At 37.5% G+C, this 24906-nt stretch overlaps 1 protein-coding gene across 1 annotated transcript; it reads right to left on the bottom strand.

Annotated features, from left to right (window-relative positions):
- Positions 1 to 20501: 20501 nt before the first annotated feature.
- On the bottom strand, positions 20502 to 22413 carry LOC137942846 (7-deoxyloganetic acid glucosyltransferase-like). Its single transcript, XM_068788580.1, has 2 exons — positions 21888 to 22413; positions 20502 to 21433 (listed from the first exon to the last, which is right to left on the bottom strand). Exons 1-2 carry the CDS (start codon positions 22411 to 22413, stop codon positions 20502 to 20504), a joined length of 1458 nt encoding a protein of 485 aa, XP_068644681.1.
- Between the last annotated feature and the right edge of the window lie 2493 nt (positions 22414 to 24906).

A 24906-nucleotide genomic window follows, 5' to 3' on the forward strand; every position in this document is an offset into this window, starting at 1 on the left:
CAAATATCTTGAGTTTATTAGTTGGGAAAAAGGTTTCCTAAGCTAGTCATTTTGGGATAGGCCTTAGACCCAACTTCACATGGTATTAGAGCAGGTACTCATATGTGAGCCTCCACCCAAATTATCCACATGTCTTGCCCAGAGGGCCAACACATGAGGGGGAATGTTAAAGAATAGTCTCACATGGATTAGTGAGATCAAAGATCTTGAGTTTATTAGTTGGAAAAAAAGGTTTCCTAAGGTGCCTAGTCATTTCGAGATAGGCCTTGGACCCAATTTCACAATGTCCTGTTTGTGTTCTCTTCATCCTTCACTTCCCTCAACTTGGTCCAATCATTCATATAGATCGAATACAGAATTGCCACCAAGTTTTCCTTGTTTCACCCACTTGTGGTCTCCCTTATGATATGTAAAAAAAGAGGCACAACGGCACACTGACCTATTTCTTCTAGCACCTCCACGTTGTTGGACAGCATCACTAGGATTGCTAGCAACTCGTTTTTGAGCAACTCTTCCTTTATGGACTGTTTGCTCATTGAACCGCCCACAATGAACAGCGCAATATCGATTCCATCGAATCTTTCGGCGGTGAGCTCCTCGACACGTAGTCCTTGCCTTCGAAAGAAATATGCGAGTCAACAAAGTGTTTGCTAGAGAGCATTTTGAGCAATCGGTAAGGATGGTCACAATCGGAGAGAACTCGGAGGAATTCCTGACCAATGGTGCCGGTCACCCCGACTACAGTGACAGAAGGGCTGGACTCAGTAGCCGTCATGCCGACGTAGAGGCACCGTGGGCCAGCTTTGCTTTGATGAGGACGACCGTTCCAGACATGTTGAAAATTCTGGGAGATGTAAACGAAGATGAAAAAAGAGACCCGCTCGAATGTTTGCAGTCTGTCCGAGTTCACTCTGCCAAATTCAAACTGGACTCGCAGAATGATTTGAAAATATTTATGGACCAGCCATCCGGAAAAATAAAAATTCATGCTAAGAATTTGAAGAGAGATAAAAAAGAGGAAGACGACGCGGAGGCATGTACCCGATATAAAAAACTGAGAATTTTAAAAACCATAGCTATGAGTCTTGAAAATCAATGATCTGATACCATGTCAATTTTCTGTACTCCATGGATTTAGCTCATGGGGAAAAGGAGATACGACATATTGGGGAAAAACATGAGGAAAAAAAGGTTATGGACTTGTATCCTAACTCTCCCACCGAGGCTCAATTTATAGATGAATAAGATTATATATTACAATAATACCCCTAAAACTTAAACTAATTATATCAATGTCATCTTTATGAGATAACTATTTATTCACATCAATGCCATCATTATATGCTCTGGTTGTGTTGTGCAGGATCAAGCGTCGGGGAAGGTGATCTCGAAGGGGCCTAAAGTGGGAATGTTAAATCCTCTTAAAGTCTTTCTCTCCACCATCATTCCACGTACTCCTATACTTTCTTTTGCATGTAATGTTGTTGGCTCTGGCCCCTAAGATGTGGCATAGACGTCTAGGCCACCCAAACTTAGATGTTCTTCGTATATTGCTTAAATCTGGTTTATTAGGCAGTAAAAAATGCACCTCTCTTGATACTATTTTTGAATGTTCATCATGCAAACTTGGAAAAAGTAAAGTTTTACTGTTTCCTCATCATACCTCGCATGCCTCCCACAATTTTGATATTATTCATAGTGGTGTCTGGGGAATTGCTCCTATTGTTTCCCATGCGCAATATAAGTACTTCGTTACATTTATTGATGATTTTAGTCAGTTTACATGGGTCTACTTCTTACGGGCTAAGTCTTAAGTTTTTGTCGTCTTTAAGAAGTTTTTTGCGCTTCTTGAAACGCAATTCTCTGCTCATATTAAAGTACTGCGCTCTGACTCTGGCGTCGAGTACATGTCCACTGAGTTCAAGGATTTTCTTCAGAGGAAAGGCTTTATCTCTCAACGTTCCTGTCCTTCGACACCCCAACAAAATGGGGTAGCTGAGCGAAAAAATTGTCACCTTCTTGATATGGTCCGCACCCTACTTCTTGAGTCGTCCGTTCGTCCCCATTTTTTGTGTGAGGCACTCTCTACCTCAGTTTATTTAATCAACCGCCTGTCCTCGCCCACCTTGCAACATGTCTCTCCATTCATTAAGTTATTTGGTTATTCTCCATCATACACTGATCTTCAGACATTCGGTTGTGTTTGTTTTTTGTATCTCCCTGATCATGAACGACATAAACTCACCGCCCAATTAGTGATGTGTACGTTTCTTGGATATGTCATTTCTCAAAAAAGTTATGTTTGTTATGATCCCCAGAAGCGTCGAGTCTGTGTTTCTCAGAATGTGGTCTTCTTTGAAAACCAGTATTTCTTTCCATCTCACATTACACTGCCATCTGCATCTCTATCTAGTCTGCTGAGCTTTGATGAGTCTCACCCACTTCCTCGCTGCCCCCTTCCTATTCCGACATGCTGCTTGCTCCTGCTCGTCTCTTTGCTCCAGCTCCCATCACCTTGCGCAGATTTACTCGTCCATCTTGCCCTCCTGATAGGTATGGTTTCCCCTCCCTTATATCACTTGTGGCTACCTTATCCTCTATTTCCATTCCCTCTTACTACAAACAGGCTATGACACATGAGTGTTGGCAACATGCAATGCAAACAGAACTCCAACCACTGAAGAAGAATCACACTTGGGACATTGTGACTTGCCCACCTACCATTCGGCCTCTTGGGAGTAAGTGGGTATTTTCTGTCAAGCTGCGTTCAAATGGATCATTGGATAGATACAAAACCCGCCTTGTGGCCTTCAGAAATAAACAGGAATATGGGATTGATTATGAGGAAATATTTGCTCGAGTTGCTAAGATGACCAACATCCACACTTTATTAGTCAATACAACCCAAAAGATCGGTCTGTTAAGTGCGGAAAGCCAAGTATCTAACCCATCAATGGTGGACGAAACTACCCAGGTGGATGGAACCACCTAGCTCTGACAATCCCATCTTCCAACACATAGTAATTTGGGAAATAGTTGTATCAAAATAATAAATTTGACAAGTAAAAGTGGCCCCTTCAAATTTACACGACACAATTACAAGAAATTTAGATCTTACATTAAAACATAGCCTCTTAGAATTAGAGAAAAAGTGAATAAAATAAAGAAAATTCCACATGACATTGAGAAGTAAGAGACTAGATTGTTATTTACCACTAGGTCTATATGTTATCAAATATGTGTCATTAGAAATAAAATAGGACCACCTTAAGATGGACTCTCGGTTATCACTTTTATTATTAGATTTTTGTTTTCTGACATATCAAAACTAACGTTACTTATTCGTGGAATTTAACTGCAGGGTTTGTAAGAACTAATTCCCAAATTTTACGCACCAAAACTGGCTTCTGTTCATAAAGAAATTGGCCAACCTCAAAATTCAAGCTAAGTGGGCAAGAGGGGGTAAGCCAATATATTTGAATTTTGACTATAAAATCAAAATATGTTAAGGTTCCTTCCGCACGGCAAATTGGCCGCCGCGTTAGACTGGATTTTGTCGAGAGGGGTCAGAGTCATGTGGTGTATTAAAATGAGAAGTCGATTAGTAAAAATGGGAAGGAAACTTGGTCCGGAAGACGAGAGTGGAATGATTAGACCATGGTTTACGAGAAGAATCACTCCATCGCATGGCATTGGGTCTTAGCCACGATTTCATCATCAACTGACTCCTTTTTATCATGAATTCAAATCTTCATTTTATAAAAACCCAAATCTTCCGATACGACGGTTCATGCTGATCCTGGACAAGAAAAAACTCAATATGTGGGATTTGACCATGTCCTACCTCTATTAAAACTGAATTAACGCTGCCAAATAGATGGTCATATAGGACCGTGGCCTAACCTTCTAAAAAGTAACTATAATACTCATTTAAGGTCCATCAAATCATAGATGATCAAATACGAAAAGCCATTTGGTATGAAACATGCAAAATGGTTATCTCAACCGTTGATCGAACGGTTGAGATAACGTTTCATACCAAAGAACTTTTCGTATTAGATCATCCTTCCCATCAAACCTATCAACTAGGGTGTCAACCTTACCCAATTACCTGCTTTACTCATTAATTTAGAAAAATAAATGGAACCTAAATCTTTACCCACTTAAATGTTTACTTATATTCACCCACTTGAACTTTAACAAATGGAATATAAATGGGTATAGGTTTTTCATATCTACTTGCCTGAATAATGTGAAAGATGACTTCATAACCCTTCTTTATGGAAGTGTAAGAACATATCGTTTTTTTATGTTGGCCTTAATGGTCCCTATGAAATGAGTTTTGATAATAACAAATACTTGAAAACTAAATGTAAAATCTGATTGAGCAGTCTTAAATAGAAAAGTCCTAGAAATAAATATAGCACATGATTTGTTTGACCAGCCAAGCATGCAATTGAGTTGGCATGTAAAAAACATTAGGTGAAATGACAAGAGCATAACATAGGTAAACCGATCACCAAGCATCCGAACAATTGACCAGGAAAGAGAAGAGGTACAATTGTGGTCTGTTTGTCTAGATGTCTAATCAGCCAAGATGAATGAAGAAGAGGAGAAGAGAAGAGAAGTGCACTACTAAAGGCCATTCGAGTGACTAGCCTCTGATCAGCTATGAAAGAGAAAAGTCATTGTTGGTGATTGTTCACCTTGGTGTCTGATTGACCTACTTCAACTAAGGGTAAAAGAGAAAGGAAGAAACATACTAATTACCAAAGAAGGTCGTTTGGCTGGATATATGTTGTTTGACCAAACATATGTCGTTTAATCGAACATATGCTGCCGATTGAACTTAAGAAAGAAAAGGTATTGTAAGATGCCATCGATTGGTCTAAAGGAAAGACAAGATGCAGTTTATGAAGGATGTCTGACCGATTTGCTCATTTGAAAATTCTTGTTGGTGATATCTTAAAACTTTGATTTGATCACCATAGTATCACCAAAATTTGTAAGTTAGCTACTATTATCATTTGAAACTCAAATTGTAGATTTAAATTATTTTTTTCAAGATTTATTGCATTTTATTTGATAAAAATTTTCTAAATTAAAAAATGACATTTTCTAGGTGCATTAACTAATTTTTATACCATTTGATTATGTCTAATTAAGCGATTTACTACCCTACTTTACAAAAATAAAGGTTGTTATAGTGAAAAAAGAAGTTTCCTCTACATTCCTAGTGCTTTGTGATATTCAAAGCATTTCAAAAGTCTCATAACAAGAAAGTATTTTGAAAAAATTAAGTACTTAGGCATGCAATTTTGAAATTTAGTGTGTACTTGATTTTTTGTGTTAAACTTGATTGAAGTTTGTTTAGATCAATTAATTTGACTTTAGTATTGTTCTGGGTTTGAATCTATCATGTTAGACTGTAAATTTGGGCTATCCCACAAATTTTCAAATTTTGTATATATATTTTTACTTATCTCATTGAGCATATACTTTGAAATCATTCATTTGAGACTAAATTGAGCTGCTAATTGTTGTAATAGTTATTGACCGTAGGTTGACTCCCTTATTTATTTTGATAGTAACAAAACTTAATAGATCTGACAATTTATAAAATCAAGTACTTTCAGTACTTTACCTTCAAGAGTCAATGCATCTTAAAGTTTAAAACTTCAAAATGATCAAGCCTACACAAAAGCTCAAGCATCATTGAAGGAAGCCTCTTGAAGAAGCACCCACAAGGCAGAAGGCAACGAGAAGACTAGAGTTCAATGTAAAAGTCATATGTCAAAACTCAGTCATAATGTAGGAGAGTATTTCTAAACACCCTTCTTTGAGTACAATAGTGAATATGGAGCTTTAGGTCATACATTGCATGTAGACATGTTTAGGAATATCATAAACATCACTTAGAACATGTTAGAGCACTTAAACAAAATTATTCCCATGCTTTTAAAGTCAATTCAGTTGATCTGGCACTGGAATAATCGATCAACCTCCTGCCAATGATTTATCACCCATAAGTGTGCAGGTCAAAAATATAAAGTATGATTGATCAACCAAAGTCAATTGACCGATCATCCAGAACATGTTATAAAGCATGATCAATCAATACAGTCCAAACCCCCCCTCTTAAGAAGCCAAAGTGGTCTTTCCATTGAAGTCAAAGTGGTACAAGGGAATTGTTATGGGTTTGTTTTTAATTTGTTTAATGAGATTGATGGTGAGTTTTCTCCATCAAAGATGAGTTCGAAGACAAGGGTGGTACCATGAGACCATTGTATGGATGTTTTTACAATAACTTATGTCTCTATTGTTGACGTGTCACTTATGTTCTTGATTGATGTGGGGATACAGAAAGGGAGAGATCGATAGGAGATCGTGCTCAAACAAGCCACAAGATTAATAATAATTCATGCACAATGCAATCATAACATGTATAATATTCACTTATAAACATAAACAATTGATAATTAACATGACTAAGAATGAAATAATATGACTATAACATGAATATTATATATTCATAAATATATCTAATCTACACTGAGAAATACAAATAATTGATAGTTAAGACAAGCATAACACATTACAACATAAGGTACACTTATAAACATAAACACTCGATAATTAAGATGAACAATAGAAGAATATAAGCATAACATGAGCATAAAAAACACATTAATTAACATAATAAAAAGGCTTTATCGTATGCATTATAGGGTATATGGTGACCATGAGGAGAGCTCAAAACCCTGTTTAACCTAAAATCAATGTTTGTCTTTCTCATTACTCTTACCCCTTAAATAGGGTTCACCCTTACAATGTTTAAGACAAAATATTACCCCTATAAATAAAAATATTAAAAAAATACCCCTATAAATAAAATATTAAAACTAAAAGAAAATAAAGTAAATTAAAGAAAAACTATTAAAATAAGAATATCACTGCGTGCATAACATTACACCCCCCCTGGAAGAACGAGGTTGTCCTCAAGCTCAAAAGTAGGGTTTGTTTGTCGACGTCTCCACCTATTCCCAAGTAGTATCCGCGGTAGCTATGTCTGCCCTCTGGACGACCAAAACTGGTGCATTCCCCCTAGTAACCAATTTTTTTTATTGAATGTTGGGATGCATGCCGAACGTCGCTACATCTCCCCAAGCAGCATCTCTACCTTCCCTCAATCATGGACTGGATTGAAACAACCCCTCATGGCGCCCCCCCATGGGTAAGGTTGCACTGCCTACACTTTGCCAGCATGGCAGCAACAACATCATGACCAACCCCAAGGGATTGAGAAGACTCAGCAGCATTGACCCCCTGCATTTGCTGCACCTTGAAACACTCAGAGGCTTGAAACCATCACGGACAACAGGATCAGCTTGGTGATGATGTATGGATGGTTGTACCATTGCATAGTGAAGGGCCAAGAGCAAGATCGCTTCCCCCATAGAACAATCCAAGGCACATGTTTCCTGTAATTCAAACGAATAGTCGGGTAACTGAACAACACTAGGAAGCCCACTGCATGCATTTTCCTCATCACCATCATCAGTAGAAAACCCAGCTTTCCATGAATCCAACCAGCTGTTCCTTCTCCAAAATCTAGACAGCACAAGCTGTTGCTCACTGTCCTGGAGTACAGCAAACACCTCACCATACGTACATTCCATGGTATTTGCGATCGCTACCATTGCTGTTTGAATCCATTTTGATGAAATTGGTCATTAAGTTCCAAATTCAGAGGGAAGTGACGAAAGGAGACCACTATGCTGACTGCAACAAGAACTATGAGCACTGTTTTCAACAGTGCCACTGTTGGCAGTACTGGTTGCAGCAGTGCCACAGCAGCAACACTTATACATTGGGCAAACGCCACCCAAAATTTAATAATTTTCCCATCACAAACCAAAAAAATATTCCCCCACAGCATAACAGTCAAATTCTAGTCAAGAGAACCTTCATCAATGAGAGACTCCCTATCTGCCAACAACTTCTCCAAATCAAGGGGATGAAGACAATCTTTAGCAAATACAACCCCTCTGCCACCTATGATTTCATCTAAGATGAGAGCAATGGCAGGTAAGTCATTAAATACACCACGAGCAGCATCAATGTTCCCCCCATACACAAGCATTTGGTCAAAGTCAGAATGTTCCAGGTGGTGCTCAGCTGCATTATCTGTTTTAGGTTGTAGTTGCTACTGGGGTGTTCTTATCTTCACTGCAATATCAACAACAATTTTAAATATGATCACCCTCTTGGGCTCAAGAGTTCCACTAATGGGACATGCAGTCATAACAGAAATTATTTGTGTTGTTGTTCCTGTCTGGCTAGAATTAGCTACCTCGTGTAGAGGTGTATCTGTTGTACCCACAACAACAGATAATTTTGGGCCAGAAGTTACTGCTGCTACTACTCCCAGAATTGTTAGCACTGTTGGCAGCACTGTTTTCTACCGTGTCAAAACAGCGCAGTACAAGCCAGCTATGCATTGGATTGAGCTGGAACAACATGTAGAACTTCCATTCTTCCAATAAACACTCCTATGCTACTGGCCTAAAGATGGACCTATCAGTTTTCTGTTGGCCAACTTGTTTGCACAGATCTGAACAACAGTAATCACTACAGCCTGTCCTTGATTCTCAGGAGCTATAGATGCAACCTGTGATACATTTTCATATTCTACATATGCTAGGTACTGCTCATCTTCATCACTTCTAACCGATTTTTTTTCTGTGAAGTCCATTGCTACATTGCCACCACAATAGCAATTTAAAAAATTGAAAATGGTTCTCTTGACCACCCCAAGAATGCAACAACAACAGAAATTTGAAACTGTTGAACCCATTGTTGCATTGCCACCACAGCAGCAATTTGAAAAATTGGAAGTGGCTCTCTTGTCCACCCCAAGAATACAACAATAGTGGAAATTTGAAATTGTTGAACCCATTGCTGCATTGTCACAGCAGCAACAGCTAAAGTCCAGACTGATAATCCGACGAAGCTATCTACTTGAGCCCCTGCCCGTAGCCCTTTCTCTCCCAACATTTGAAGGACACATCGAGCTTCTTCTGAACTCTTTGCAACCAACCCAATATAAATAGCAACAATTGGTAAATGCCCAGCCTTCAACATCTCAATGCAAAAACCAATCCTATCTTCCAGTTGCTTCCCTTTACACAATCCTTGAACAAAAATTGTAAGCTTGAAAGCATTGGGAGATATAAACCATTTTTCACCTCCTTAAAAAAACAAACCAGCAAGCTTTCATCATTTGTAACTTCATCCTTGCATTCTAACTCAACACCAAGATGGCCAAATGCAACCTGTGATTCCAAGCCATCACTAGGATTTACAGACAATTTTCTTTTGTTTTCACAAAAAATGAAGGCATGAAGTAAATATTTTCTTCAAATCTTCATTACCAAAAGTCACACCAGGTTGAAGAATTTTAACAAACAGTGGTTGAGCAACATACAAATCATCCAAAAAAACTAACACAACTTTTTGAAATGGACTGTTACTACTGGAAAAGTGACCCAAAACAACCACACTGTTGTTGTATTCATTCACCACAATAGAATGCATCCCATGCCCCTGTGGAAAAAAAATATTTGACGGCAAACATAGCCAAGGCCTTCTGCTGCTTGAATTTTAAGATGGCCATGATTCCAGAAAGAGTAATTATTCTCTTTGGCATTGCCGACCAGTCAATAACATCACGTTGAGGCTTTAATTTGAACAACTTCCAAGCACTAGGAGCCCCATTGGAGCATGGAGAAATAGGTTCATAAATAGAGAGGGTTGCATTGTCCACTATAAGAAAGTGTGGAACTACAATTGCATACCTGATTTTGTGCCTAACAACCACGAATGGAAGTCCATTTATAGCATCACTATCAAGGGCCTCATCTTTTTGAAGCCATTTCAATTTGAAATCCTCTGTACGAGACCTCTCTTCTTTCGCCAGGGCCACGATTTCTACTTCGAAATCAAAATCTCTAGATTTTTGTGCTTGTCGGTTCATATAAGCTGTCAATGGTGCTTGTCTGCATTTTTCATGCCCCTTGCCAATGTCAAGCCTGACTTGTTGCCGATGACGAACAACATGAAGGCGTGGCCCAAATTTAGAACCTTTCTGGTTAACGACGAACAAGTCTTTTGGTTCCGCTACAGCAAGCAGGTCTTCGGATTTGAGGTGGCCCCGCCGTTTGATTTCGGAAGTTCGGGGAGCTTTTTTGAGACAGCGAGCTCTTGAATTTCATGCGTCTTCTATTCGGGAAGACGTATGGCATCCAGTGAGAAAGGGTTTGATGTCAAACCCCCTTACGGATTTTTTGACGAAGCTTCCGATTTCGGAATTTTTGAGTCCCCAATTTCGGATGTCACCGCTGTTGGAGAGACAAAGGGCTCTCTAATTTCTTGCGTCTCCTGCCCGTCCGAGACAACGTCTCTAGCGACTGCGGCAGTGAGTTTATCTATCGCAGCATCAAGTTGAGGATTCCGGTCTGAGAGAGCGTTTGTTGCCTCTCGTTCTGTGAATTTTTAGTGCTCAGAGAGTTTAGGTCGTATGACCTTATTTTTTGCGGCAACGAGTTTCTCCCTTGCAGAACGTTCAATGGAAGATGCACACCATCTTTTATCAGAAGCTCTATACCAAGCAAGTAGGGATTCCAATTCGTTATGCATGGCAATACATAATTCTTGAAACGAAGAATCACTCATTGTGTTCCCTCTCTAATACCAGATGTTATGGTCCTGGATCTGACACATGGGTTCGTAGGGAGGAAGAAGAGGGAGACAAAGATCAAGCCAATAAGAAGTTTGAAAACCCTAGGTTCATTAAGGAGAACGCACACCCCTGAGCTCGTTGAGGAGAACTCAAAACCCTGTTTAACCTAAAATCAATGTTTGTCTTTCTCATTATTCTTACCCCTTACATAGGGTTCACCCTTACAAGGTTTAAGATAAAATATTCCAAAAATACCCATGTGGCTTAAAACTGAAATAAAATAAAGTAAATTAAAGAAAAACTATTAAAATAATAATATCATTGCATGCATAACACATATCCCCAAAAGTCCTCTATATTATATTGTAGTATTTGTTGACTTATTGTGTACCTTGCTTTCACAATAGAGTTTGGTGCATATTGGACAACAGATATTATCAGAATAGCATGACGAGTGTAGTGAGATGCTACCGAATTTTCAAAATTGTCTTGAATTTTAACTTACGACAATAAATAATTTTGAGTCTTGAATGGATGAGGTATATGTATTTGTTCAAAGCACAAATTCAAGAGAAATGAGAAGTAGGATTTGGATGTGAGTTGGTTGAATTTGTAGTATTTTAATATAATTATAGGGTTGTTGTTGATAATGGAGTGCATGATGTTCAATTCATAAGTATATAATAAACATAGATAAGAGTTGGATGAATAAAGGTGTATTTAGATTTGGTGAATAGTTTAAGAAAAGAGTAGTTGCCTTTATTTAGATGGTTCATTCAATGGTTGATAGTTGAACATAGATTTTATGCTCATATATGGAGTGTATTAATAGGTGTTATCAGTCTATAAACAAGGTAAAGAACAACCTATACCACATGGACATAACTCAGTTACACAAGATGGACATTTCATTGAGAAGAAATGGTATATGATGGATCAAGGGGTGGAGGTCAAGTTAGTCAGACAAAGCTTGTCCAACAAACGAAAAACATGAATGAGGAATTGTAACACACATACATGACTTGTAAACAAGAGAAATTAACGTTCATAATGGGGTAGGGAGTGCATAGTCAAACAAGCCAATACTCAAGAGAAGGAAACAATGGCAATGATAAGTTTATGAATTTTTTCATGGATGAAGATAAAGAGATGCATCTTAACTGTTAAAGTTTCTCTAGTTGGAGTTTTTGATCAGGTTGCTTCATATTAAGATAGAAACATAAGTGGCAAAGCAATGGATAACATAATCTCTTTGCTTAAAGAAAAGCTACCTTTGGGTGAGACACTTCCTTAAAATTATTACAAGGTCAAAACTCCCTTGAGTAACCTAGGGTTTCATTACAACATGATTGCATAAAAAATACATGTGCATTGTATTGCAAAGTGTTGGCTTTCAGGATTCCACACAGTATGATCTTGATGAAGGAGAGAAGGAAGAAGGAAGAAGAGAGAAGAGAGAAGAGAGAATAAAAAGAGAGAGGGGAGAGGGAAGAAGGACATGTCCAAGAGAGAAGAGAGAGACCAGAACATGTGAGGAAAAGAAAAGAGGAGGAAATAGGTTATGGATTTGTGTCCTAACCCTCTCTCTTAAGGTTTATTTATAGATTATACCAATATTACAAATATACCCTTCACCCTAGTAAGAGTGAAGTGAATAAAAGAAAATTCATAAGATAATTACATCAATGATACCCCAACTTATTCATATCTTCCAACACTCCCCCTCAAACTGGGAGGTAATGGCAATGATCCCATCTTGAAACTAATAAAATAGATGCAATCATGATCTCCTCCATCAAGGTGTCCCAAACATAAGTACAAAACCAGACACAAACTCTCAAAAAGTAAAAAATGGGTGATAAAACATAAGTCGAAACCAACCTCAAAGGATTTCGAAAAAAATAGTGATAATAATTACTAAAATGTGTAATGTCTGCTACTCACAAGACGAGGATAAAAACTCAAGGGTACCAATAAAAAGTCTCAATGGACTTAAGAATACCCATATATATATATATAGGACCAACCAAAGCAACACACCAAAGGGTTGTGCACAGGAGGTAAACGAGAGTAAAAAAAGGATGGTAGGAGAAAGGTTGCCAAATAAAAGGTGAACAGGGAATTTGAAGGAAGATTAGGTGAAGAAGTCGGGGCTATCATGTCTTCTATCTTTTGAAATAATTCAATTTCTCATGAGAGTAGACGATATCATAAGCTTTATCTTTTTGAGTAATTCAAACTCCTCTATAGAGATGATCCTCTTGCTTGTGGGGTTCTTGAGAGCCATCATAGAACCGAACTCTTTGAACCAACTGAATCCTTAGTAAAATTAAGCTAACAACAATCAACAAATAATGAGCCCAAGGTAATCAACTGAGGATTTCTTTTTCAATAATAATGTCTCTATCAAAGAGACACAATAGCAGTTGTGGTAATGAGCCAATGCCCAAATAACACATATGATATATGTTGTTATATTGCAACGAATAACATGTAAATAATGAAAGTCCTTAGGTGTAATAACGACACATGAAATCTCTCTAACACTGTATTAATACAAGTTTCCTGAGACAGACCTAAGATACCTCAAAATCTGTCTCTATGAATCTTAATGCCAATGACATAAGATGCCTCACCTATATCCTTTATATCGAAATTGTTTCACCCCATGTAGAAAACCCTTATCATTGGTTGCTAGCAAAATGTCATCCACATATAAAACAAGAAAATAGATTTTACTCCCACTGACCTTCTGGTATATACATTGATCCATAATGTTTTCTACAAACTGAATGAGTTACATTATGGAATTTCAAATACCATTGGCGGGATACTTGTTTTAATCCATATATTGACTTTTTTAGCTTGCAAACCAATTGGTCACCATCACTAGAGGGGAATCCTTCAGGTTGTTTCATGTAAACCTCCTCTTCTAGATCTTCATTGAGAAATGCCGTTTTCACATCCATTTTTTACAGCTCTAAGTCAAAATGGGATACTAATGCCAAAATTACGCGCAAGGAATGTTTCTTAGATACAGGAGAAAAAGTTTCTTTGTAATTGATTCATTCTTTCTTAGTGAATCCCTTAGCAACGAGTCTTGCTTTGTATCACTCAATGTTGCCTAATGAGTCTTTCTTTGTTTTAAAGACCCATTTATATCCAATGGCTTTAAATCCACTAGGCAACTCAACAAAATCCAAGACTCTATTATTCTTCATAGAATTCATCTCTTCCTTCATGGCATTGTACCATAATTCTGATTCTTTGCAACTCATGGCTTCTGAAAAATACATGGGATCATTTGCGGTTCCAATGTCAGATTCTTGCAGGTACACAATATAATCATCAGGAATTGCTGATCTCCTGAGTCTAGTAGATCTTCTTAATGTAGAACCATCATTTTCCTAAGAAGTATGTGGTTCAACTAGTTGTTCAAAAGTGTTTGGCAACTCTTAAAGTACCTGATCTACTAGAATGTTGTCAGTATTTTGTGGAACTTCAATGAGTGGTTGTTCAACACCAGTTTGTACTTGAGGGGTGCTGTGAAAAATAACCAATCTATCACTTGAGGTGGAAGGTTGAGATTCTGAATGATCCTTCTCAAACTATGTTCCAAGTTGGATTCCTCCCACTGATCAAGTCATTTTCACGAAATTTTGCATTTCTTGATTCCACAATCCTTGTGTTTTGAGATGGACAATAAAATCTGTAACCTTTAGACCTTTCAGCATATCCAATGAAATACCCACTAATGGTCCTTGGGTCCAACTTCTTCTCTTGTGGATTATAAATTCTCACTTCAGACGGGCATCCCCAAACGCGCATATGTCGCAAACTCGGTTTCCAACCTTTCCATAATTCAAATGGCATTTTTGGAAGAACCTTGGTTGGAACTCGGTTTAATATATACATTGTCGTCTTAAGTGCTTCAGGCCACAAGGATCTAGGAAGATTGGTGTTGCTAAGCATACTCTGCACCATGCCTAATAATGTTCGGTTTCTTCTTTCTGCTACACCATTTTGGTCCGGAGAACTAGGCATGGTATATTGGGCAACAATCCCATGTTCTTGAAGAAACTTTGCAAATGGCCCAGGTGCTTGTCCATTCTCTATGTATCTACCATAGTATTCTCCACCTCTATCTTATCTCACGATCTTAATTCGCTTACCGCATTGTGTCTCTACTTCAGCCTTAAAGATCTTAAAGGCATCTAATGCTTCATTCTTGTTATAAAGCATGTAGAGATAAATGTATCGTGAGGAATCATCTATAAAAGAGATGAAGTATTTCTGACCATGTGAGTCCATGTCTGGACTACATATATCAGTATGTATGATATCTAATAAGGTTGAACTTCTATTGGCACCTTTCTTTGACTTGTTAGTCTGCTTTCCCTTAATGTAGTCTACACAAGTCTCAAAATCAGTAAAATCTAGAGTATTATGTACCCCTTCATTCACTAATCTTTTAATTCTATCTATGGAGATATGACCTAATCTCCAGTGCCATAATGTAGAGGAATCCTCATGAATAACACCTCTTTTATGACCAGTGTGAACATTGAACCGTAAGTGGCATTGTTTTGTAAATTAATGCTATAAAGACCATCAGACAATGTACCATTCCCAATACAATCAGACTTATAATATAAACTGAAAGATGAGTTTGAAAAGTTAAAAGAATATCCATAAGGTACAAGCCTTGAAACTGAAATCAAGTTTCTGGAGAAACTTGGAACATAAAAGGTCTTTTCTAATGTTAAAACAAAGCCACTACTTAAAGTTAAATAGCAAGTTCCTATAGCTTCCACATGTGAGCTCATCTGATCTCCTGAGAAAATGTGATGCTCACTTCCCACTGGTTTCCTTAGGTTTTGTGAACCCTGCAAGGAATTCGAGGTGTGGATTGTTGATCCAGAATCAATCCACCAAGTGTAATTATTGACATTAACCATATTAGATTCATAACAAACAAATGAGGTTGGTGTACCTTTGTCAGCAAGCCATTTCTGAAACTTGGCGCATTACTTCTTCATGTGTCCCTTCTTTTTATAGAAGAAACACTTGGAATCTTTCTTAAAACCAACTTAGAGGGGGGGGGGGGGGGGGGGTGGCTTGATACTTTCCCTTTCCATGTGTTTCCAGCATGACACTTTCTCCTTGTTCCATCACCAATCTCCCTTCCTCTTGAACACACGTGGTCAAAAGTTCATTAACTGACCATTTACCTTAATGTGTGTTGTACGAGATTTTGAAAGGTCCATATTGGTGCGGAAGGGAATTCAGGAAGTAATACACCATGAAAGATTCTGACATATCAACCTCGAGATTTTTTAATTGAGCTGCAATATCCCTTATTTGCATGATGTGCTCACGCCCTACCTCTCATACTAGTGTGCTTTAGGGATGAGAACTTCATGATTAGGGTACTTGCTAATGCCTTATCTGAAGTGACAAATTGAGCATCAATGGCTTTCAGCAAGTCTTTGACATTTTCATACTGCTCAACAGAACCACGAATACCAGTAGCAATTTTAGTCTTAATGAACATTGCACTGAGGCGATTAGATCGCTCCCATCGTTCATAAAGTGTAATTTCAACTGCAGTGCTGGTATCAGTAATTACTGGTGGTTCGTCTTTCCTAATAGCATAATCTATGTCCATCTACCCTAAATGAAGAAGTATTCTCTCTTTCCAGACCTTATAGTTATCACCCTTAAGATCAGGGATATCACAACGAATATCAGATAAATGTGCAGGTTGTACAACTGCATTATGAGTAAACTTGATGATAAAACTATCAAATTATTTATGAATTCATAATTCCTGTGGATAAATTATGAATAATTTGATATTTTATCCTAATTAATATACTCAAATATAATAAAAATTCCTGTGGGATAAAATTTATTATATTAAGTATAATTAGTTACAATTAATTTCTACTTTTTTATGATAAAACTATCAAATTATTTATGAATTCATAATCCCTGTGGTTAAATTATGAATAACTTGATATTTTATCATAACTAATAAACTCAAATATAATAAAAATTCCTATGGGATAAAATTTATTATATCAAGTAAAATTAGTTGCAATTAATGTCTAATATTCTTTATGTGATCCTAATCATAATATATAATTTTTATTAAGTTAAAGATGTTGTGGCTACTCTCTAATTAATAAAATTTATATGGATCACTAGACATTAAATCTCATAAATGTATGAGAATAGTATGAATTGCGTAATTGTAACTTACACTAATATGTTATCATTATGCACAAAATATTCTCATAAGATATGCATAGTTAAAAACTATAATATTATGCATAACTTTAATTTTACGCATTTAAATATATGCCAAATAAATGCATAAAAACTGTAATAAGAAATAAATTTAAAAGTTCCAATATACATAACAGCTGACGACCAGTGGCCTAATGGTCACTGGTGCAAAAAAGCACAATTGTTTTTGCCAAGACGCGGGTTCGAATCCCGCTGGCGTAAAAGCCATTATAAGTACCGAGTGGGCTCGGTCCAGGAACGACGAGCCAACTCAACTCATCCAAGTCGACTCGACGGTTTTTTTTTTTTTTTCACCGAGTCAACCCGACCTGAGTCGCGGTTACCAAATTGGAATGGTGAGTCGTAGAAGACTCGTCTCGAGCCAACTCGATGGTATTTAAAAAAATACCTTATAAAATTAATTAACATGTTTCTGCGCACTGGAGGTCATCTTCAACCTCCAGCCGCGTGTAGAAGGAAAGTTCGCCAGCGTTCTTTCAAGTCGTCGATGCTGGCAAACCTGTCAGAATGGTCACCGGTGTCGGCGTTGTGGCTCTGACGCTCTAAGACGTCGCGAGAGAGCCGTTGCGGTGAGTTCACAGAGAGCACACAACGACAGCCTCCGTAGGCGTTCTGTAAGTTGTCGGCGCCAGCAAACCGTGCGGAATGGTCGCCGGCGTCGGCATCATGCTCGACGTTGGTTGTCGCTGATGCCAGAGCCCCGGGTCCCGCAAACGGGAAACATACAAAGACCGCACAAAATTTGTTTAAAAAACAAAAATAGAGCAAAAAATAGAGCTTTTAAATTTAAGCTCAAATGGAACCGAAACGCTGGATCAGAAGTCTGCTCTAATACCAACTGTAAGCTTTAAAACATGAATTTCTAATAACAACATGAAATTCATCATATAAATTAAACGAAAGCTAAATCATACCTCCTTCCGTACGCTTCAAATTCCATTCTCTGTTTGGCGCTTCCGATCTCTGAGCACTCATGGCGATGGCTCAACTGAAGGGACTTGAGTGACGAGACAGGGGACCAAAACCACGTTAGAAGCCAACCTCCCATCAAGGTTATTCATGGCTTCGCGTTACCGAGGGAGTTGCAACTGCCAGAAGTTTGAGACCACGATTAATGAGAAAACCATTTCCCATAAAAACGATTAACATGTGGCCCTCCTAGGGACCTAGTCATTGAGCAGGCTATTAGGAAGAAAGTGGGTACAAGCTAGAGATCACAATTCCACCAGGCTATAGATGTCAGATGGACTTACATAGTAGCGCGCTCACTAACTTCATTAGTGCACTTCTTAGGAGCCATGTGTAGAAAGAGGGTGATGAATTCAAAGGCTACATGGATGAGGATTTCTCTAGCATGTTTAATATGATTCAGTTTAGATTATTATTTTTATCTTGCCTTATTAATTATATTTTGGTTAACATAAATAATTTCATGTGTTAAACATGTGTTTTATATTTATTTATTTTTTTCTCAAAAATAGAAATTGTGACATACATGTGGGTGAATGTCATTTGTCTAAGCATGTCATGAGATGGTATGTAATATTGTTGACATTTTTATTTCATTCTTTAAATTGTTTGTGATCTAACTTTTTTTTATGTTAAATTTGTAGGGTGAAATAAAAAAGTTGATTTCTTCAAGAACACCCACCTCTAGACATGCTAGTTAATGGGCATATGAGGAAAGTTACACATGATAGTATTTATTATTTCATATTTTATTTGGTTTTTAAATTAAACCTAGAAAAATTATTATTACTATGTACAAATTTAATAGAAATAGGTGGACAACTTAATCCGAATTCTAAAAGTGTGGAGCTTGATTATAATTCAATATTCCACTTGGTGATGGGTGTTCGAATTAGCTATAAGAAGGGGATGGGTCTTGGTGGACACCCTTCTATAGTTAGAGTTTAGGTGCCATTAGTGCAGCCTATACAACTGACTAGGGGAAGATAAATGAGAAGTTTTCACAAATGAGGGAGGTAGTCGTATAGCAGACTCAACAATTAGTAGAGCACCTAATTGCTAGCTTCAAGCTCAGTTAGCTCAAATGATAGGTTTATTGGTTTCTGGTGGCATCATACCTCCTTCTGGTGATTTTTTCGGATTGTCTCCACAATAGCCAGGCAACTCTAGCTCCTCCCATCGAGGCCCGTTAGCATTGCATCTACTTTTTGTATATTTAATATGTTTTGATTGATTGCTTGTATTAGATATTTTTGTAGTTTTTTTGCTTTTTTATTGCATTAATTATTTATTTTTATTGCATTATTGTAAATTCAACCACATTGTGTATATTCTATACATTTTATCTATTTTTTATTTTTAAAATATTTTAAACATGTTTTTTTGGCAAACATTTTTCTACTGAATATAAAATATAAAAATTAATAAAATTGACTATCAGGGTAATTTTCATAGAAAAAACTTTAAAATAGAAATTATAGTGGTCAAATATTTATTTTCAAAAAAAAAATTGTAATAAAAAATTCATCAGTGTACTTTTATATAGACCAATAAAAATTAAAATATAAAAATTAGTATTATTCTTTAGAAATTCATTTAGCCAAAACAACATAATATTTTTCTGAAAAAAACATTTCAAATAATTTTAATAAAAAATATTAGAATATTTTGGCTGATAATTATTTTATAAAAATAAAATTTCAACTAAAAATTCTGTCAATAATTATTTTAAAAATATTTTGGACAGGTTATGAAAAACAAAATAATATTAAACGTCAATCTTATCTTTTAGTGACAATTTTTGGTAAAAAAGAAGTTAATTTCTTATAGTATTTGTTGTTGAATCAGGAAAAATTCTTTTTCATTTCTGTTTATAGATTCATTTTCACAGCTTACTATGAGTATTTTCGTGCTCTTCAAATTCGTTTCTTTACAATATTTCATGGATGAAGACCGATTTTATAATTAACAAGATATTCAATATTAACTACTATAATTTATGTAAAGAAGTCAAGTCAGTAAGCTGCCAATGACCAGATTTTAAAACAGTTTAGGAACTTTCTATTTTTAATTTAAGTGTAGACAAGAAAACTGCCTTTTTTTTAAATACAAAAATTGATCTTTAGCACACTATGCAAATGGACCTAATATTAAAGAAGAGCTGACAACTAAGTAGGCAAAAAGGAGCATTTATTTATCAAACTTGCCTAATATGTTGTTAGATAGAGAGAATCAAAAGGATTAAAATAATGGGAAAACACATATAAGTCGTATCATAAAACCCATACTCGATTGGCTGATTAGATCCAATGTTTTTTAGGTTCTAAGTCTCTTTTTGAAGACCAAGATTGGACTCTCTTCTCGAACCTCCCGGGGTATTTCACAATTATATCATTAAAGGTTCCTTCATCAACTATAGATAAGAGGAATAGATGAGGTAGGAGGTGACATCAAACCAATCCCTCTTCAGCCTTGTCCCTTATTTTTCCCACCCGCCCATTTTAATATTCTCAATCAACCTCTTAAAACTTGCATAAGATGAGCCACCTTGAGCCACTGCCTTTCTCGCTAGCTCTGCCATCCTCTCCGCAGATTCTTGTAACTTGTCTCTTTTTACTTCCATTAACTCTCGCACCGTCTTCTCCACCGTCCTCCTCTCACACTTATCTTTCATGTCCAAACCAATCCCCCAAACTTCACTAACAAATCTGCTGTTTATCTGTTGATCTGCAAAATATGGCCAACATACCATCGGAACTCCACCCACGATACTCTCCAGCGTCGAATTCCATCCGCTATGCGTCAAAAAACCCCCGACCGCTTCGTGAGCCAGCACTTGTTCCTGCGGAGCCCAACTTACCAGGAGCCCTCTTTCTTCCGTTCCTTCATCCAGCCCCGCCGGGATCTTCTCCACCATCCCCTCGCTGGCTACCATATCCGGCCGAATAACCCACAAGAAAAACTTCCCGCTGTTCACTAGACCATGCCAGAACTCCAACAGCTCCTCTCGTGTGACGACGGTGTAGCTACCGAAGCTAACGTAGAGAACAGATTTGGGCGGTCTGGAGTCGAGCCACTCGATGCAAGAGGTGTCTTCCGGCCATAGACCGGCACCTATGTTGGGTAGTGCGTGTTCGTCGAGCTCGGAACGGAAGAGCGAGTGAAGGGGGCCAATGGCATAGATCGAAGGGAAATGGGCTCGGGCATGAGAGAGGATCGGAGCTTCCAGATCTTCGAAAGTGTTGATGATCAATGCGGACGCTTTAGCGTTCTGCTGGCTTTCTTTGAGGACAACTTGAATGCCTGCGTCGTTAACATCTTTGGCTCGAAGGGGACTTGGCAGGTCCCGGCGACGCAGAATCGTCTCCATCCCCGGTACACCGTGAACCGGCCCATCCATGTCTGTGTCTTCTGCTTTCAATGATCATCCAGGTAAGTAAGTAAATCACTATAAGATTGAGATGGAATAGTTAAGACTGGGAGGGTGAAATAATCACTTCTTTAATTTTAATAAAATCTCTCATGATAGAGATAAAGATAAGGGTCCATAGAATTCTTCAGAGTTACAGTTTGAGACTGTAATAAATGATTAATATTTTGGGATGGAGAACTCAATGCATCAGAATAATAAGTAAAATCTTCAGAAAAAAAAAAAAGACATATTTAGAGGGTTAGAAATGTTGGGGTAGAATTCAGTTTACCCTTTAAAAGTAAATCACACTCCTTTCCTTCATGGAAACAAGAGAAAGCGGTCTGAGTAAATTTGATCCAATTCTAGACCTATTCCCAACCCTATCTATGGCCAATGACTGTTGAAGAAGGGAACTAAGCAGGGGCACGCAGTGGAGTTAAAATCAACATGTACCTTGAAATGGGAGCTCGCCGGCTTGAATGAGCTTAGGAATGCAGAAATACGACCAGAGGCTACAAGCACTAGCTGTCCGAAACGCAACACTCGGGATGCCCAACTCTCGGCCAATATCGTTCGTAAAGGTTAAGATACAGTCGGCTATGATGCACGTCACTTCGTCCGGCCCACCCGACGCAGAACACAGCATTTCCCGGAGCAACGGCTTCGTCCGGGTTCTCATCGACTCCCAAAGCTCTATTATCTGAGCCGCCGATCGCGGATGTTCCGTCGGAAGACCGTCTGAGATGGTACGGTACTTAAATGAAGGCCATCGCCTGAAATAGTCGAGATGGTGGATGTTACAGCGGAGACGGTCGTAGTTGTGCTTAGAGTGGAGGAAGGTGACACGAATATCGAACAAACAGAGGAGCTGAGCTAGCCTGACCATGCCGTTGACGTGGCCTACCGCCGGGAAAGGGAACACCAGTACGTGAGGGACTCTTCTCTCCTTCCTACCTTCCTCCTCCTCTATATGCTCCATAATCCCTCTCAAACTGGAGAGCTGCGGGAAGTGGTTGCTAATGGCAGGATTTGCAGTGCCTCTGAAACTTTAAAGCCTCAAATTGATCTAGTTCATATCCTGGCTCCAGTTATTTTATATCTTTAATTGGGAACGTCATCTCTTCTATAATGCTCCTCACAAAAACCCAAATTTATGCATTGTTGGCACATAATACCAATCTAGTTCTATTTTCTTATTGCTTTTTATATGAGAATCACTTGCAGGTGGTTTGCTAAGAGTTAAACATGAATTTCATGTCGATAAATATGAATCTAACATTGCTAGATATGAATCCAGCACCACTAGATGTGATGTCAGCATCCATGACTAAATATTAGTGTGAGGTGCCGCAAGAGTAAATCTAGATGTGATTTCAGTTTCGATGACTAAATATTAGTGTGGGGTGCCACAAGAGTAAATCTAGAAGGGGCAATAAGTTTACTAACTTAATCGGTTATTTTTTTTTAATTTTAATAGAAAATCACACACCACAAAATAAACAATGGATTTATGGTGGTTCGCAACCTAAACTCAAATTGCTAAAAAATATGCGCACTTCATAGTTTAATCGATCAAGTAAAAAATAATCAACGTCAACAATCAAATGACCTCTAACGACAAATTATAACAATTTCCCTGCACAAAACCTGTAACATTAAATTAGGCACACCGGCCTAGACCCACAAAAGGATTTACAAGCTCTCAATTAGCTTACAAAAGTTAATTAAGTAGTTTTATATTGTAAAGATTATTTGCAATGTAAGTATAACACAAATTTGCCTCTAGTTAGGGTAATATTACAATTTTAAAACTCAATAAATGAATGAAAACAATCTAGATGATTCTACCAAAACAATAACAGCTCAATCTTAATATAATTTTGAAATAATATCTCATAAATATTATTGCAAAAACATAATTGTAAATGGAAGTCAAACAATTACACAAAAGCCAAAGCTAAACACTAAGATTGAAAATTTGAAAAATGTTACCACATGTTCAACGATCAATAATTTAGTATAATATTATGATTTTAAAACCAAAGATCAAATATACTCAACTCATCACAAAAGAATTAGAATAAGACTTCCTTTCTCAAACGTGAGAGGCATAACACTATTCAAATTGAATGGTAGAGCTTGAAGAGGCATAAAATTTGTTATTTTCAGGATTCCATGGTGTTAATGTCTTCAACGTAAGGTAGCGGAAGAAGGAGAAGAGAAGGAAAGAACAGAAGGAGAGAAGAGAAATAGACTGCTGAGTAAGGAAAAGAGAAATAGAGAGAACACATTGAGAAGAAAGGGAAAGATTAGGTTGTGAACATGAATCCCTAATCCTCCCCCTTAAGCTTTATTTATTGGTGTCAAGTTGTAAACATTACATCAATATCTTTCACCCTAATAGATATATTTTCTAACACTCCCTTGGCAGTGAAAAGACATTGTAGATACCCAACTTGGAGCATACAATGGAGAAAACCTTTGAACTAACTGGTTTTTGTGAGTATATCAGCAACTTGCCTTTAAGATGCGACATATTTGAGACACATAGTACATGCTTGTAATTTCACTATAACAAAGTGATAGTCAACTTCGATATGCTTTGTTTTTTCATCAAAGATTAGATTGAACGCAATGTGAATTGCAACTTGATTATCACAATAGAGCTCCATAGGGCTACCTTTGCTGAATCTCAACTTTTTTAGAAGGGATTTAATTCATAGAAGGTCGTTTACTGCATGTGCCATAACCATATATTCCACCTCAATATCGGATCTTGCAACTCCATAGCCAACACATAACTTTACATTTGTATCCATAGGGGTGTTAGCATGGTGGCATTCCACCATTCTTGTATATTTAAGTAAGTCAAGTACATAATTTCTCTGTGACAGGATAATGTCATGTTTGGACTAAAGGACTCTAATATTGAGAAAGTATTTGAGAAATCCTAAGTCCTTTGTTTTGAATTCACTACATATTTTGTGTTTGACTTGACTTATGTTATTTGTGTCACTTTTTGTTAAAATAATATCGTCCATATACACAACAAGTAACACCACACCCTTGTTAATGTGTTTGAAAAACACTGGATGATCCACATAGCACCTCGTGAACCCAAACTAAAGCATTACTTGACTAAACTTGTCAAACAAAGCATGAGGAAATTGTTTCAGACCATATACACATACCAACTCTCCCTCAACTACAAATCCAGGTGGTTTCTTCATGTAAATTTCCTCCTTAATATCTCCCTTAAGAAAGGCATTTTTTACATCAAGTTGATACAGACCAACAAGAGTTAGCAGCAACAGAAAATACAACACGTACCGAGTTCAACTTGGCTACAGGGGAGAATGCCTCCTCATAGCACTGGGTATATCCTTTGGCCACAAGTCGTGCTTTAAGGCGGGCCACAAAACCATCTGAATTATGCTTCACTGTGAATACCCACTTACAACCCACCTACTCT

The sequence above is a fragment of the Aristolochia californica genome, unplaced genomic scaffold (genome assembly GCF_029961685.1).
Source record: "Aristolochia californica isolate CCGP_79_NKW_82.1479 unplaced genomic scaffold, dmAriCali1.0.hap1 SCAF_10, whole genome shotgun sequence".
In the NCBI taxonomy this organism is placed as follows: domain Eukaryota; kingdom Viridiplantae; phylum Streptophyta; class Magnoliopsida; order Piperales; family Aristolochiaceae; genus Aristolochia; species Aristolochia californica.

Excerpts from the sequence above, each read along its gene's own strand:
- LOC137942846 (XM_068788580.1), bottom strand. The coding sequence starts at position 22,413 with ATGGAGCATATAGAGGAGGAGGAAGGTAGGAAGGAGAGAAGAGTCCCT. Across the intron at positions 21,434-21,887 it reads CGGCGAGCTCCCATTTCAAG|AAGACACAGACATGGATGGG; the intron begins GTACATGTTGAT and ends CATTGAAAGCAG.